This window comes from Stenella coeruleoalba (assembly GCF_951394435.1).
Source record: "Stenella coeruleoalba genome assembly, chromosome: 13".
Classification (NCBI taxonomy): domain Eukaryota; kingdom Metazoa; phylum Chordata; class Mammalia; order Artiodactyla; family Delphinidae; genus Stenella; species Stenella coeruleoalba.
Genome location: NC_137159.1, coordinates 5701514 through 5717187, shown reverse-complemented (window position 1 = coordinate 5717187; position 15674 = coordinate 5701514). Strand labels below are relative to the sequence as shown.

Here is a 15674-nt window from a genome sequence, read left to right as displayed (position 1 = left end):
TCACGCCTATTTCATACTTGAGGCCCCCCCCAAAATCCTGAGAGCTGGGAGAGAATATTCTCGATACGGGCTTGCTAGAGACTAATCTGCTGTCGTAGATCAAGGTCTCCAGCCCATCAAATATGCATGCTCCTTCAAGGTTGGGTTTTTCCTCTTTATGTAACGTCCTTTGGATGTGTTTTTGTTGTTACAGAGCTTTATCGTTCTCTTCCCGTTGAAAACGTGTCACCTCACGCCTGTCTCCCCTTTCTCTCTCTCTCTGTCTCTCCCTCTCTCGCTCCCTTTATCTCTCTCATAGACACACACACACACACACACACACACACACACACACGCACCCTCGCTGAGTGCGTGTCATCATTTATTAGACTCTTTAGATCTTAGAGACTAATTCGAAGTTCTTGGGGAAATCCTCGGCAGTAGGCTTGTCTGAGCCATTGATCGCTCAGTGGATTACCCCAGATGATCGGGCGGATGGTTCTGGGCGCCCCAGCAGGTGGTTCTGGTGCTTTCCTTGGGGCTCCGTTGATTGCCGGCTGATTTCTGTGTGACAGGAGTATATCAGGCGGCAGCTGGAAGAGGAGCAGCGGCACCTGGAACTCCTTCAGCAGCAGCTGCTCCAGGAGCAGGCCATGCTACTGGTAACGCCCCGCGCTGGCCCCGTCCCGTAGCTAGGGCTCCCCGCGCTGGGCAGAGCCGGGCCCACGTCGGGGCGGCTTCTGGTTACCTCTTTATTTCCCGTTGCTGAGTTAACTGTTCTCGTTTGGTAGATAGACGAGGTTTTGCACAGCACCTGGCATTTGGTGAACAGGCTAGAATGCCAAGAGCTGGCGGTTCAAGGCGCGTGCCGTAGGACCCGTACCTAGAGTACTCCAAGTGTCCTTTGAAACCGCTGAGACCAGCGTTTCCTTGGGTTCTCTCTTACTCTGTCCAGTGACAGTATGCTTAGCGACAAGCTGTCAGGTTTTCCCACAGGTAACCTGCCATTTCACAGCCCGGCCGTTGTGCTCTGTCACCAAACAAGCGTCGGTGAACGCCGGGCTGGGGAGAAGTGAGCCGGGGCGAGGTGGGTGCCGGGCCCCGGACTGAGTGTCCCTCTCCCCCCAAGGAGTGCCGCTGGCGGGAGCTGGAGGAGCAGCGGCAGACGGAGCGGCTCCAGAGGCAGCTGCAGCAGGAGCAAGCCTATCTCCTGTCTCTGCAGCATGAGCCCCGGAGGCCGCCCCCGCCGCCGGACAGGAGCAAGGCCGGCCTGCACGGCGCCGAGCCCAAGGCCCAGCACGAGCCCGCCGACCGGGCCCGCGAGGTACGGCCCCCGCCGTTCCGGGCGCGCTCCCAGGGCACAGGGCGGGGCCTCTTCTCTGCTTAGTGTCTGTCTAGAGGGGAGCGGAGCGCCTCAGAGCTTTGCAGATCTCGGGGGACCTGGACGCTGACCAAGAGACGGAAAGAGAGGAGGCTGTGTGGCAGCATTTTTCTTTGTGCTGTAAATGATGGGCAGGGTGGCCTGTCGTCTGTTTTTCCAAAACTGCCGCGAGGATGGAGCCTGCCTGGGCCCAATTCACTGGCTTTTCGGTGATCAGGGTTTGCTACTGAACTGGGGCGTCTGGGCTCCCAGAGCTTCCCAGGGAGGATGCGATGAAGCAGGACCGCTCCTCGGACCCTGGCAGGGTGGGCCGGGCGGGCTGCAGAGTGCGGGATGCTGGCCCGGGCGGGGGCGTCCTCCCGCCATGCCGGCCCTCACACGGCACATTCTAGGAGCAAGTGTCCTGCTTGTTCTGCAGTGCCTTTATTTTTCGTGGAATGAAACGTGTGTTAGATTCCTGGTGACGTTCTTTTAATCTTTAATCCGTGGGTTTAGTTGGTTGCGACAGATTAATTCTTTTCCTAGTTTATCTTCACGTGCAATCCTAGACTTCTTGCCGGGGGAGATTTTAAAGGCTGCCTCTCTAAATTTCTGTCTTCGTGAATATTCCGTACTCTGCATCAGATCCTAGTCTAGTGTTATATGCCTCCTCTCTTTTCTTGTAGTTGAGGAAAACAGAAGACTTCTTTTTAGACTCCTTCCACTTTCAGGCTTTCTTCGGTATCTCTGCTTTTTTCTACTAACCCTGAGTTATGTCTTCTAATTCTCTGACGCAGGTGGAAGATAGATTTAGGAAAACTAACCACAGCTCCCCTGAAGCCCAGTCTAAGCAGACAGGCAGAGTATTGGAGCCACCAGTGCCTTCCAGATCAGAATCTTTTTCCAATGGCAACTCCGAGTCTGTGCACCCTGCCCTGCAGAGACCAGCCGAGCCACAGGTAGAACGGCCAGTTGGCTGTGGGTCAAGGAGACGCACGCAGAGGCTCACTGAGCCACCAGCCTGCTTGAACCGCTCAGTTTGGTTTGTTACCGCATTTAGAGAGAGAGGAGTTTAGCAGAGGGAGTTTAGACTAAAGAGGACGTAGCCTCAGTTGATAGGGAAAAACAGGAATTTCTTTTTAAGGATTGATGTACTTATTAAGAATATCTGGATTCGGTGATTTCTTCTTTCTGTCTGACTTTTTGCCTTCCCTGACTCAGATGTTCGTAAACAAGTGCCTCCTTACTCAAATACAGAGACTTTTCAGTTTAGTTTTTAGAAAGTTAGTGTCGTAAGTACATAGAGGGAGACTTTTTCTTAACCTGGGGTCCTTGGCTCCCAGCCAGTTCTACGAGTGGGCGGCCCTGAAATTCCACGTAAAATTTTTTTGATTTGTCCAAATGTACATATATTTTTGGGAAGAGGGCCTTTTATCAGATTCTCAAAAGGTTCAACATCCAAAAAAGGTTACGGCCCGGTGGGTTGGGTGTGGGTTTTCCCGAAGTAGGTCAGGCTAGAGGCCACTGGGTCGGCCTTAGCATTCGGCCTTGCCCAGGTCGGGGACCTCCGTGCTGTCTGGCGGAGAAAGCGGACAGCAGAGATGACGCATGTCGGAGATCCCAGAGATCCTTAAGACGCTGGTTCCCACTCCTGCTGAAAATCATTGACTTTCAGGCATTTTGCTCCCTGCAGCCGTGTCATCCGGAGTACTGGGCACAAGTCCTTGAGCCCGAGTTTACCTGTCACTGATGTTTGCATGTGTTGGGGGACGGTAGTGGTAGCGGTGGTGTTCACACAAACCCGGATGAGGACTTGAATGCGCTTTACAATAAAGATCCTTGGTATGGAGCAGTTTTACAGTAAAAAGAAGACCCAGGATTAAGCTTAGCAGGGGGGCGGGTGTTGGGAGGTTGGTGTTTACGTGAGACCAGCAGCGTCTTGATTCACAGAAGAGCTGACGCACAAGCCACTGGGCAACTCCAGAGAGTGAGGAGTGGAAAGAAGAAGGATGCAGAAGACAGCAGGACAGGATGAAGGGGGAAAGGGAGGGGAATGGGGACAAGGAAAACAGGTTTGATGAACGTTATACTTACCGTAAATAGAAAATCTTTATGTGGCCACTAACAGTTTAGAAAATAGGAGTTCATGAATTGTGTAGACTGCTTTTTATACTGCTGACTAATTAACGTAGGGCCAGGAAAAAGAGTCCCTTTTCTATCTAAAGTTGCTTTTGGCCAAAAGCTGTACTTACGAAAACATTCTTTCGGAACCAATTCTGGATCTTAACGCTTGGCAAGGTTGAGCCAATCCTGATTTGGTATTTCCTGTTTTTATTAAATGTGCTGATGTAATAGATATATAGCTAGAATTATGTAAATTTCCACATTGAACAGTTATTTTAAAACAAAAAGTATAATTTCAAGAAAATGCAGATTGTTTCAGAGATTGCTTTTCCAACTTGGAAGTGACCAGATGAACTCAGTTGCCAAGGACCTGTCTTATTTCTTCAGTTGTCAGGTAGAAGGAATACCCCCCTCAGCAGTCCTTTTAGGGAATCCTAGCGCTGAATAGGATACAAAGAAATCAAAGTTCTTTTTTTTTCTAACTAATACAAAGATATGTGGAGTTCTGTGGGGTCGGAGTGTTTTAAGACTTGGGACAAGAAAGAAGGAAAATCGGTGGTGTATTTGGAAAGCTGGCTGTTTTTAAGTTACACTCTTACAATCTGTCCAAACATGCGGGGTTGGTCTTTGCACAGTAAACATGTGGCTCTGTTGTTACTTGGTCAGACGTCTTGCCCTGCCAGGTAACGGGAGGGTGGGTAGAGAGGTTTGCACGTGTGGCGATGTCCGTCCTGCGGTCTCCTCCCTCTCTGCCTGTCCACGCTGCTTTGACGCAGAAATGCATGCCGCACATTGCCTCCTCCGACAGGAGCGCTGTGAGGCTTTTGTTTTTTTTTAATCTTCACGTTTACTGCTCTCTAACATTTGTCTGGATATTAAGAGTTTTCCTTATAAATGTACATTTGTTCTTTTCTACATATTGTGCTCCCCAGACCACCTCTCCACTTAGAGCATAACTGTCGTACTGCTTGGCTGACCTAGTCCTGACTGCCTCCTGTGCGTTGCCCCGGCTCCCGCTTTGGATTTGGTATTGACCAGAAAAGCGTTTTCTGCAGAACGCATTGAATGTTTTGTGTTTTGTTTTCTTGTAAGGTACAGTGGTCCCACCTGGCATCTCTCAAGAACAGTGTTTCCCCTGTCTCGCGATCCCATTCCTTCAGTGACCCTTCTCCTCCCAAATTTGCACACCACCATCTTCGCTCTCAGGACCCATGTCCACCTTCCCGCAGTGAGGTGCTAAGTCAGAGTTCTGACTCTAAGTCGGAGGTACCCGACCCCGCCCAAAAGGCTTGGTCTAGATCAGACAGTGACGAGGTCCCTCCAAGGGTAAGGAGCAGGAAGACAGACGTGCGCTTCTTTTTCCTTTTCGTTATTTTTAAAACATTATTTATTTCAATTAAGGGTGTGGTGACGTCACCAGAATTAAGGGGCAATGGCAGAGGAACTTTTGACGGTGGGGAGAAAATTCCATAGTGAGGCAGTTAGGTTCAGCCATCGGCCAGTTACCTTTTCATTGCTGTCGCTGACTCCGTACTTAAGCACAAGGGACCCAAGTAACTTAAGAGTACATCTATAAAGGGTACGCTTCTAGAACAGACCGAATCCAAATTTGTTTTAGCAGCTGTCGTGTTACGTGCATACAAAAGCTGTCAATTGCTTTGCACCATTAATTAGTATCAAAATTTTCAGAAAAGGTATTATAAGGGAAAAAATGAACATAAATGTTCCAAAAAATGATTTTTTTTTAATTGAGGGATTTTTGTTTTTGTTTGGGTGTTTTTTTTAATTCCATGTTTTTAAAATTTTTGGTTTGGTAATTACTTAACGCTGAAATTAAACAAAAAGACACATTTTATTTTTCCTCCACTTGGAATTTGCTTCCTCTGAGTATTTTCTTGCTTCCTACATTCTTCGTTTCTCGCTGATCCATTTGTAGGCCATTGTTTGGTTTCTTTGAGCTTGTTTTCCTGATTCTCACATTATCTCAGTAAGACGCTTTGTACGTGCCCTGCCACCAAGCTTCAGTGCCAACATCATTTAAATGTGGTTAGGAGCATAGAAAGGTTGTCCCAGTGCCTTTGACGGCTTGGACTACTCTTCTGTTGTATCACTGGAGGGCGGAGAAGGATCAGGGGTTGGGGGTAGGTCGGTGATAGCAAGGCTAAGGTAACTAGGACTGCCTTAGAGACATGTGTGGTAGGGAGTAGTCTTTTCTTCTCCTCCTCATGTTTTCAGTAATTTAATTGCTGTATTTTGTACCCAAAGGTTCCTGTGAGAACGACGTCCCGGTCCCCCGTCCTGTCCCGTCGGGATTCCCCACTGCAGGGCAGTGGGCAGCAAAACAGCCAAGCAGGTCAGAGAAACTCCACCAGGTAAGAGAAGAGCAAAGCTTAGGGGCAGACTTACTACACAGTGTCCTGCAGTCTTCTACCGTCTGCTTGCATAAAAATGCTCATAAACGTGGACGTTCTGGGGCAAAGAGGTGATCCGTGTGTAAAGAAAATGCCGTGAAGTCCATTCATGTGAATGACATCAAATTGATCTGCGGTGAAAAGAGATTAAATCCGACTGTGTATTGCAGCAGTTTTAAGGTGAAAACTGCCTGTCTCAGTGAGAGTAACAGGAAGGAACAGCAGGGAAGGGGGGATTCTAAGGGAGTTGTAACCCGAGAGGGCTTGCTATCCAAAGGATGTCTGGGGGCTCTGGGAGTGTACGGAAATCGCACACAGGCTACGGAAGAAAGGGAGTGGTTGACTTGGAGTTGGCAAGAAACTCGAGAATTAACCACAAAGTATTTTTCAGGTTCTGGAGCCGTTCTGTTTTATATGGGAGCTGTTAGCCACATGAGGCTACTTAAATTTGAATTGAAGTTAATTAAAATTACATAAAATTAAAACTTAATTTCCTTAGCTGAGCTAGCCACATTCCAGGGGCTCCTTACCTCACGTAGCCGGTGGCGACCGTATTCCCAGCGGTAGCAATATTGTCATCACCTCCGTTCCGTCGACCAGCAAGCACCGTTTTAGAGGAAGGAAAGGTCGTCTTGAGTGTTCTGTACTCTGGTCATCGCTGAACCTCTGTACTTGGTGTCTCGCTATATAACGTGAGGGAGTGGAGTGGGTGACAGCCCAGAAGCTGCAGAGAGAGAGCTTTCTGAGCCTGCAGTGGTCAGGGTGGGCCGCGGGGTTCTCCTGTGCCCGAGCCCGTGTGTTAATTCTTACCTAGAAAACTCATGCTGTGGTGTGTCGACGGCAGGGATACACCGTGGCCCATGTGGGGTCACATTTCCAGCCCAGAGCACGAAAGAACGAGCGTACTGCCTAAGTGTCAGTTCTTGAGAGCCGTGAGGGGTGGTGGTCGGTACTGGCACTTTGTGTGTAGTTTGATTTCGTGTGTAATTATGTAAGTGGAATTTTTCATAGTAAGAAACTGAGTTTGTAGCTGAGACAGAACTAGTGACACTTCTAGACCAAACAGTAGCGTTTCCTCTCACACCCAGAGAAGATTTGTCTGCTAATGGTAGAATCTCTTTTAGCATTTTGGGTTTGTTAAGATATCTGAGATAAAACCAATGAATAATGCCACTGTAACTTGGTGAATTTCACGTTAAATGCTGTTGGTAGGCTGATTTTCTCATTATCCCTGCGTTCGAATGACATGGTGCGTATGTTTATAATTTGACCCTGCGTCTTGGGATAATGCATTAGCTGTTCTCGTCGTCTTCTCCAACAGCAGCATCGAGCCCAGGCTGCTATGGGAGAGAGTGGAGAAGCTGGTGCCCAGGCCTGGCAGTGGCAGCTCCTCGGGGTCCAGCAACTCAGGATCCCAGCCCGGCTCCCACCCTGGGTCTCAGAGCGGCTCCGGGGAGCGCTTCAGAGTGAGATGTAGGTTGCCTACCTTTCCTTTTCCCTGTGCCTGTTCACGGTATCGGGCTCCAATCAGTACAGTTGACCCTTGAACACCCAGGGGTTAGGGATACCCCCCACCAGTTGAAAATCCTCATCTGTAGTCGACCCTCTGTACCCCCGGTTCCTCTGCATCCGTGGTTACACGCCCATGGATCCTGTAGTACGGAATTATTTACTGTTGAAAACGATCCACACGTGAGTGGACCTTCGAACTTCCAGCCCGTGTGTTCAAGGGTTGACTGTATTTGGAAATCCTTTTCAATCATGGGAAAGACCTGTGATTTTTCACAGCTGCGTATTATGAATACAAAACAGTGTTTCAGTGTAGGTTTGCTGGTGACACTAATAATAGTCGTCATAATTTTAATAGTAAAGAGTGAGGTTTTGAGAGCTTATGCATGCTGAGTACTGTCCATGCATTGTCTCATTTAATCCTTACAGTAACCCCAGGAGATGGGTATATATTGTCTCCACTTTACAGATTCAAGTAACTGCAGATTAGTGAGTTTACGTAACTCGTCCAAGGTGATTAGCGAAATATCCAAGCTGAGATTTGAACCTACTCTTCTGAGTCTAAACTCCATCGGTATTGTCATCAGTATTGGTTATCTTAACCTACTCATAAGAATAGATTAGTGGAAATTCCCTCTACTGTGTTATTGATGTAACGTCACAAGGAGTTGTGAACACGTGTTACTGCAGTGTGACAGTCGAGGGTTCTCGGGAAGGAGTCACAAACCCCGGGGTTCAGACCAGTGCGTGGAGACCTTGCTGTGAGCAAGGCTAATGAGGGGAGAGGATGGGGGCCAGGGGGGCTGGGTGGCTTCGTGGCCCACACTCAGATGTGTACGTGACTTGGCCTTTCTTGTCTCTGAACTTCGCAGCGTCATCCAAATCTGAGGGCTCGCCATCTCAGCGCCTTGAAAATGCAGCAAAAAAGCCTGAAGATAAGAAGGAAGTTTTTAGACCTCTCAAGCCCGCTGTAAGAATTGCACAAAATCCATTTTACTCATTTCAAACTCGAGTGAGATCTTTCTATTAAAGCCTTCTCCTTGCGCGGCCTGCAGGCCTCCCTGTGGGGTCTCGCAGGTTTGAGGGGTTATAAGGAAAGCTGTAAACCTTGGCCCACTTGTGCCGCTGCCCCCCACCCCCCCCGCCACTTAGTCATTTAAAAAATACAAAAGAAAGAAAAGCCTTCTATCTCTTTGCTTGGCATCAGCCTTTACATGCTCTTGATGAGTGGGCATCTAAAATACTGGCTTTTGGAAGAGATGTTTTTCCACCACCGTCTTAAACTCTCCCATGGTTTAAATGCTGCCCTTTGGTATGTGGGGCGGCGGCGTGGCTGTTCCTCTCCTCCTTAGTCCTCGACGCAGTAGCTGCCCGTCACTGGGCGCACTGGGGGTTTGAGCCTGCTGGGGTGGTTTTGTCTCCCGCTTGCATTGATTTCTGTGCCCCCCTCCCCCCTTCTTTCCTCCCTGCTTCCTGTGCTGTGGGTTCCTCCTCACCGATGGCTTCTCTGGCTCGATGGGACCCCGCTGACCGAAGGGCGAAGTGGTAAGCGCCGTCTGAACAGCTCAGCGTCGGGGCAGCATTCTAACCTTAGCCTGCATTCGACCTGCATGCCTCTTCCTTCCTCAGCTTGCTCTCTTCTAGAATTAGAAACCCTGAATGTTTGCTGCATGTTTTTTAACACCCCAGATTTGCTGCATGCGTTCATTCTTATTATTAAATACGGCCCTTTAAAGTCACTTGAACAAAAAGCCGCAGCTGTTCTCGGGAAGTCGCGAGCGGGACTCAAGGCCAGTCCTTGCTCGCTTGTCTCAGAGGCTCAGGCTCCAAGGAAAGAAGCGTGTTCTCAACTGGTGAGAAGCAGCGACGCCAGAAGGAAAAGGAAGAGTGGCCACATAGCCTGCCTTCCAAAAACCACTACTTTTTAAGTGAAAATTTTAAGTGGAAAGATACGTACGTTGAACTTCTGTATGAAAATGTAGAATAGAGATCATAGTCAAGCTCAGAAGTTATATTTGGATAGTCGATCGGGTCTCACAGTGTCTGCATGTAGAAGAGGAAAGGGAACTGAAGCCCTCGTGAACAGCAGCGCTGACCCCGGGCCGCTTCCCCCTCCAGCGTGCACGCTCGAGGCAGCGGCGGGGTAGCCTGCCCAGCTGCCTTCCCACGGCCAGACACACAGCAGCGCTTTCTCCCAGCACACGTCAGGAACTTTGTTCACGTACGTGGCAAGTTCTTCGCCCTCGGTTAAGCCAGATGTGAGCCGTACACTGTGCTCACTTCACTCTCATTTTTCTGCGAGTTGGAAATTTTTAAAAATAAAAGTTGGAGTTAAAAACCTCACCAAATAAGTACTTGAAATCACTCCTGTTTAGCTAAAATCTTGCTTTCTGCAAAATCTCCTCAGAAGACTTTGTCACAGGGGCGGGCGTCTTTATAACACACTACCAAGGTCTGTCTGCACACAGCTGTTGATCCAGAGTTTTATAGCCGGAGAAGAATGCTCTCGGCTCTTGTTTTTTTCCGGCTGTGAGGACTTTTTTTTTTTTGCGGTACGCGGGCCTCTCCCTGCTGTGGCCTCTCCCGTTGCGGAGCACAGGCTCCGGACGCGCAGGCTCAGCGGCCATGGCTCATGGGCCCAGCCGCTCCGCGGCACGTGGGATCTTCCTGGACCGGGGCACGAACCCGTGTCCCCTGCATCGGCAGGCGGACTCTCTACCACTGTGCCACCAGGGAAGCCCCACCACCTTGGACTTTTAAAAAAATCTTTTCTATCTTTTGTTTTATCTTTTTGACTTTTCTTGCTCTCGTCTTTTCTATCGAAAGCTTTGCGAGCTCCCCTCCAAGATACCGATGAACAGCCTGCAAGGCAGTTTGGCAAAGCTGGCGCGGCCGTTTGATAGATAGTGAGAACGAAGCGCTTGGCCCTGCGCTGTTTCCCCGTCGCTCTCCCGCCTGACCCTCTCTTCTGTCTCCTGCACTAGGACCTGACGGCCCTGGCCAGAGAGCTCCGAGCGGCGGAAGACGTGCGGCCGCCGCACAAGGTGACAGACTACTCGTCGTCCAGCGAGGAGTCCGGGACAACGGATGAGGAGGACGACGACGTGGAGCAGGAAGGCCCCGAGGAGCCCACCTCGGGGCCGGAGGACGCCCGAGCCGCGTCAGTCCCGCCCTGCTTCAGGGGGGATGCGTGTCCCCACCGGGCCTTCTGTCCACTTGGGACCAGTTGTTGAAAACCTGTCCTCTGATCCTGTGAACAGTTAACATTTCCCCGTCGTGCAGTCAGCAGCAGACGGCCTTTCTGTTTTCCCCTTTCTCTTCGTTGGTGTGTGTGCATGTCAGGGCCTCTCCCAGTACTCCGTGTGTTTCATTTCTTCCTCTTAATTTGAGGCTGTGAAAAAAGGGAAACGGCAGTTCATTTCCCTAGAGGAAACTTTATGCCTGTAGCCCGATCTCATCTTAGAACTCCGAGAAGGTGAAAAATCTCGACGGTATATCCTCGGCTCGTGGTCATGGCCCTTCACGTCTGGATTTTGTCTCAATAGGTCATCTCTGAACTTGAGCAACGGTGAGACGGAGTCCGTGAAAACGATGATCGTCCACGACGACGTGGAGAGTGAACCAGCCATGACCCCGTCCAAGGAGGGCACCCTGATTGTCCGCCAGGTACCCGCGTCCTCTCTCCTCGTTGGAGGCTAGCTTCTCCTGTAGTCATTAACCCACTTGCTCATTCACTCACTCATGCTGTTTCTACATCATCGTCTGTTCTCACCTAACAAGAGACCCGGAGGGTAGCGTCGTGTGCTGCATGCCCCGAGGCGGCCGGCGGGGACCCCCCTGCCCCGCTCGCCTGCATGTCACGCGGCAGCCCTCATTCCAGCAGCCCGCGGGCCCCACGGTCTGCATCTGAGCACAGAGAAGCCGCAGGGGGCACGCCACGGCCTGCAGCGGGTCTGCAGCCGGGCAGCAGGGGTCTGCGTGGAGCTCTCAGCTCCGAGGCCGGGGGTCTGCGGCGGGAGCCGGCTAGGCAGGCAGGAAGGAGCTGCCCGGGGGCCGGGAGCCGGAGCAGGGGGGGCGCCTCTCTTCTGTGCTCCGGGCGTTAGGCTCCTCCCTCGTTGAATATTAATGGTGTGCCACCCAGGTGTGCTCCGTTTGGATTACCAAGTTTTACAAGGGTCTGTTCATTTCTTAGCTCAGGTGGAAGAAAGGGACGTGCTTCTCATTTAAGTGGAGCAGGGCACCTGTGCAGCACTTTGGACTTTTCCCTGCGTGTGTTTCATGCTCTGGCATTGCATTCGTATGGAAAGCGGGAAGGGCCTGGTCCGGACAAGACCAGGATTCAAAGAGGTGACGGGTACTTTCTAGAGCTTTAGACAGATTTAAAAAGGAAAGAGAAAAGCCAGTGGTTTTGGTAACAGCAGCTCCTGTGGCAGGTAAACCAGATGAAACACCCGCCGTTTGGGTTCTGCGGTCACCAGATGCGGTGCCGTGAGTTCTGTTGGCTCAGCCTAGGCATTTGGCGAGGAAGCGTGAGCAGCTCAGGCTGATTTCCTCCAGTCGTCCCTTGATGACGTAACAGAGTTGAGAGTCACACAGCACCGCCAGCAGTCAGGTATCAGTAGGGTCTTCGGCAATGCTAGCGGCGCGCGAGCGAGACCAGTGTGCCTGTTTTCTCTGCAGAGTGCAGTTGACCAAAAGCGCGCCAGCCATCATGAGAGCAATGGCTTTGCCGGTCGCGTTCACCTCTTGCCAGATCTCTTACAGCAAAGCCATTCCTCCTCCACTTCCTCCACCTCCTCCTCCCCATCCTCCAGCCAGCCGACACCCACCATGTCCCCACAGACACCCCAGGACAAGCTCACTCCTAACGAGGTATGTCTCGCACCACAGCTGGCTGCTCTCCCAGGGTTAGACCAGCACTGCCTAGGAGCTAGTTTGCAGAGCCCTTCCCACACCCTCCCCTCCCCTCCCCGCCCACCTTCTTCTGTCACCTCCCCTTCTCTCCCCCACCCCCCACCCCACCCCCCCAGTAACAAGTTTCAGATCTGCATACAAACCCCTTAACCCTGGAGCGATCTCCCCCCAAACTTGCCAGTTCACTGTTTACCTTTCTCTAGATAAGTGTAGTTGCATGGCTTTCCTCATTCAGTTTATTTTTCAAAAAAAAGTCTAAAACGATTGCTGTGTTCTCAGATGCATTATGTATTTGGCATGAAATTCTGGTAGTCATTTGTGGAATCTGCCTTTTTCATTCTTTTTATCCAGTACATCAAATACAGAAACATTTGATTAAGCAGACTTGGCCTTACCAGGATAAATGTGCTGCTCTGTACAGGGACCTCCTTCCAGAAGGGCTGGATCTTTTTTGTTTGTTTGTTTCGGGGGGTGGGGGGAGAGGGTGGGTGTTGTTGGTTGGTTACTCTTATTTATTTTTGCCAACCTTGTTGAAGGATTTCTCTCCTTGAAATTTACCATCACTCAGAGTTTAAGAGGCCAAATTGCTTTTGGGGGAAACCTAGAAAATTAGGATGTTAAACAAGAAGGGCAAAGAACTGAGCGTGCTTTTAATTTCAAATTTTGAATGGGAAATCCTGTGTGCTTGTTCGAAGGCGTGGCTGTGTGCTCTCAGTCTGGGTGTCGGTTGGGTGATTCTTGCTGTTTGGAACAGGGTTATGCCCCAAGCGCAGGGACAGTCCACCGTGGGCACCCTGTCCTTAGTTAAGCAAGTGATCGTTTTCGTGGGAGGTTTGGTTTCAATGCCTTTGTCTAACAGTTGGAGGAGGTTGCAAGTGGCACGTAGCTTCAGCCAATCGTGTCAATGTAAGCACTGAACTGCCGGCCTGCCCACCTGGTCCTATTTTGGTTCCCTCCCCTTGAGGAGCCAGGGGCAAGTTGACTGCCAAGGCAGGCTCGGCATCCCATTGGCTGCCATCAGCTGGATGGGCCCCAGATCGTGGGCCTGGGCAGGAAGCCTGCCAGCAGGCAGCTGTGTCAGGCGGGAGGGGAGAGCTGAGGAGGGGGTGGGCTGCAGGACCTGTGACTTCAGCTGCCCAGGGGGGTGCAACGGTACAGGACAAAAGCACGTGGTCAGACATGGGTTTTTTTCCTCCGTTTATATATCCCACCTACACTTACATCCCTTCTTATATTTACACTTGGCTCCATTTTGCTCTAATGTGTAGTATTTACAATAACCCTTAACTCACTAAACTGGCAAGTTTATTTTTCTGTTTGTTTTGTTTTTAATTGTCATTACATTTCCACTTAACAATTTGTTTCACTTCCTTTGTGCCATTTTTTATTTTTCTTCTGTCTTAAGTTACATTATTAACCAAAACACTCCTATTCCTAAAAGAGCAAAAGGATGTGCCTTACTCTGTATTTGCACCTTTCACTAATGAGCCCCTATTTGATGTGGATTTTATGATGATGCACCTAAAATGATGGTGGCCAAAGCTGCTGTAGCTTTCTGGCAAGAGGCTCACTTTAAAAGAAACGGTATAAAATTAAGATTTGCCAGTATTCCAACATAGATTCATTGGACTTTTTGGGGGGCAGGAGAGTAAATTCAAAAATGATGAATTGAGATCAAGACATTTCAAACTTCCTTTAGGAGTTTTCATTATAATTATTTATTAAAAACCGGAGGAGCGTGAAGTATAGATTTTGCTGGTAGCTTGCGTGTTCTGTCTTAGAGGAGCGATATTTCTGAAAAGAGGGGTAGCTCTCTTTGGCTCCCGGTTAAACAGCCTGTACTGGGGGGTGTGGGGTACACATGCAGAAGCACCTCCGGAGCATTTTGGGGGAGGAAGCGGGGGGATAGGGCTTTTGTATTGGGAAGCAGTGCATTGTAGAGGTGGATTGAAGTGTTCTGTGTTTGTTCCTTTACTGTCATTGTATTAATACGACTGAATTTACATTGCAGACTCAGTCCGCTAGTAGCACACTCCAGAAACACAAATCTTCCTCCTCCTTTACACCTTTTATAGACCCCAGATTACTACAGATTTCTCCATCTAGTGGGACAACAGTGACTTCTGTGGGTAAGTAAAGCAGCAACAAGAAAGCAGCCGACGACAGGCTCGGGCACTTTGCTCCGCTCTTTCTGGTGGCTTGGGCACGCATGCTGGTGGCTGGCAGGCGCAGACCTCGGACCAGATGCCCAGCCCACTTGCGCTGCCTTATTTGCAATGAGCTGCAGAGTCAGTTTCCTTTTTCCATGTACATTCCTTACAGATTGCTCTTCCTAGGCAAAGAGTTGTTTGTGACATGAATATCTGCTTGAGGCGTAGCGGGGAAGGGAGCAGGCCCTGTGCCCGTGGAGACACAAAGTAATTCCAGTGTCCTGTGTTTCAGTGGGATTTTCCTGTGATGGAATGAGATCGGAGGCCATAAGGCAAGATCCTACCCGGAAGGGCTCAGTGGTCAATGTGAATCCCACCAACACTAGGCCACAGAGCGACACCCCAGAGATTCGCAAATATAAGAAGAGGTTTAACTCCGAGATTCTGTGCGCTGCCTTGTGGGGTAGGTATCTCACTGTGACTCTGACCCTTTCGCTTTTAGTCTCAAGGGTGGACCGGTCGTTTATAGGTAGTGCAGGTGTTTTTGGAGGCGTCGTTGGCAGGTGAGATGGAAGACTCCTGACGTCCGTCCCCGTACCCTGTCCCTGCAGGAATCCTGCAGGGACACACACAGGCCTGCCCTTGTTTCAGCCGTCGGGTGTTGCAAAGACTGACTCATCTCCGTTTCTTCATATAAAGAAGAAAAGGGAAAAATGAGAAAGACATTTGATTTGGCCCATATTTACAGGGAGAATGAAGAAATTTGTCGAATTTGCTTTTCTTTAAATGTTTCAGTTTATCATTTTTCCCTTGCTCTTTGTGACTTGGGCCTCACATCTGAGTGGAGCTCTTAGAAGCAGTCTGCCTGGGCCGAGAGTCTGCGGGAGGGGGCCGTGAGCCGCCTCACCGCGCAGGCTTGTGTGGACACCGTGAGAGGGGTTCTCCGAGTTTGCGGCGTGCATGGCTCTGCCGCCTCCTGGCTGTCACCCCCGTCCGCCGCCTCCCCCAGCCCCGCAGGTGTGCCTTCTCTTGCGTTGACCGTGCCTTCCAGTGCCACACCTGTTAACACTCCCGGAATCCTGCCATGGGCTGTTTGAAACAGGGAGGAGCCCTGCCACTGTATTCAGAAAAGTTTCCTGCTCCTTGGACGTTGCCGTGTAAACGCATGAGGACACAGCACATCCTCTCACGGGCTCTCCTGGCGTGTCCATGACGGCTCTGCCTTTC

At 50.3% G+C, this 15674-nt stretch overlaps 1 protein-coding gene across 50 annotated transcripts in view; it reads left to right on the top strand.

Annotated features, from left to right (window-relative positions):
- Positions 1 to 15674, top strand: part of MAP4K4 (mitogen-activated protein kinase kinase kinase kinase 4) — a gene marked incomplete at its 5' end in the record, with an annotated part of 171531 nt that overhangs the window by 141167 nt on the left and 14690 nt on the right. For 5 of the 50 annotated variants that reach the window (XR_013830945.1, XM_079940179.1, XM_079940147.1 and 2 more), the window contains 12 exons: positions 555 to 641; positions 1109 to 1303; positions 2137 to 2298; positions 4556 to 4789; positions 5729 to 5835; positions 7196 to 7347; positions 8256 to 8353; positions 10368 to 10543; positions 10929 to 11049; positions 12064 to 12255; positions 14309 to 14426; positions 14740 to 14910. Coding sequence is in view for 49 of the 50 variants with exons in the window: in XM_079940179.1 (XP_079796305.1) it covers positions 555 to 641; positions 1109 to 1303; positions 2137 to 2298; positions 4556 to 4789; positions 5729 to 5835; positions 7196 to 7347; positions 8256 to 8353; positions 10368 to 10543; positions 10929 to 11049; positions 12064 to 12255; positions 14309 to 14426; positions 14740 to 14910 (1813 nt within the window). The remainder of the gene's footprint in view (positions 1 to 554; positions 642 to 1108; positions 1304 to 2136; positions 2299 to 4555; positions 4790 to 5728; positions 5836 to 7195; positions 7348 to 8255; positions 8354 to 10367; positions 10544 to 10928; positions 11050 to 12063; positions 12256 to 14308; positions 14427 to 14739; positions 14911 to 15674) is intronic. The other 45 variants (XM_079940174.1, XM_079940194.1, XM_079940193.1 and 42 more) reach the window with 31 other exon arrangements.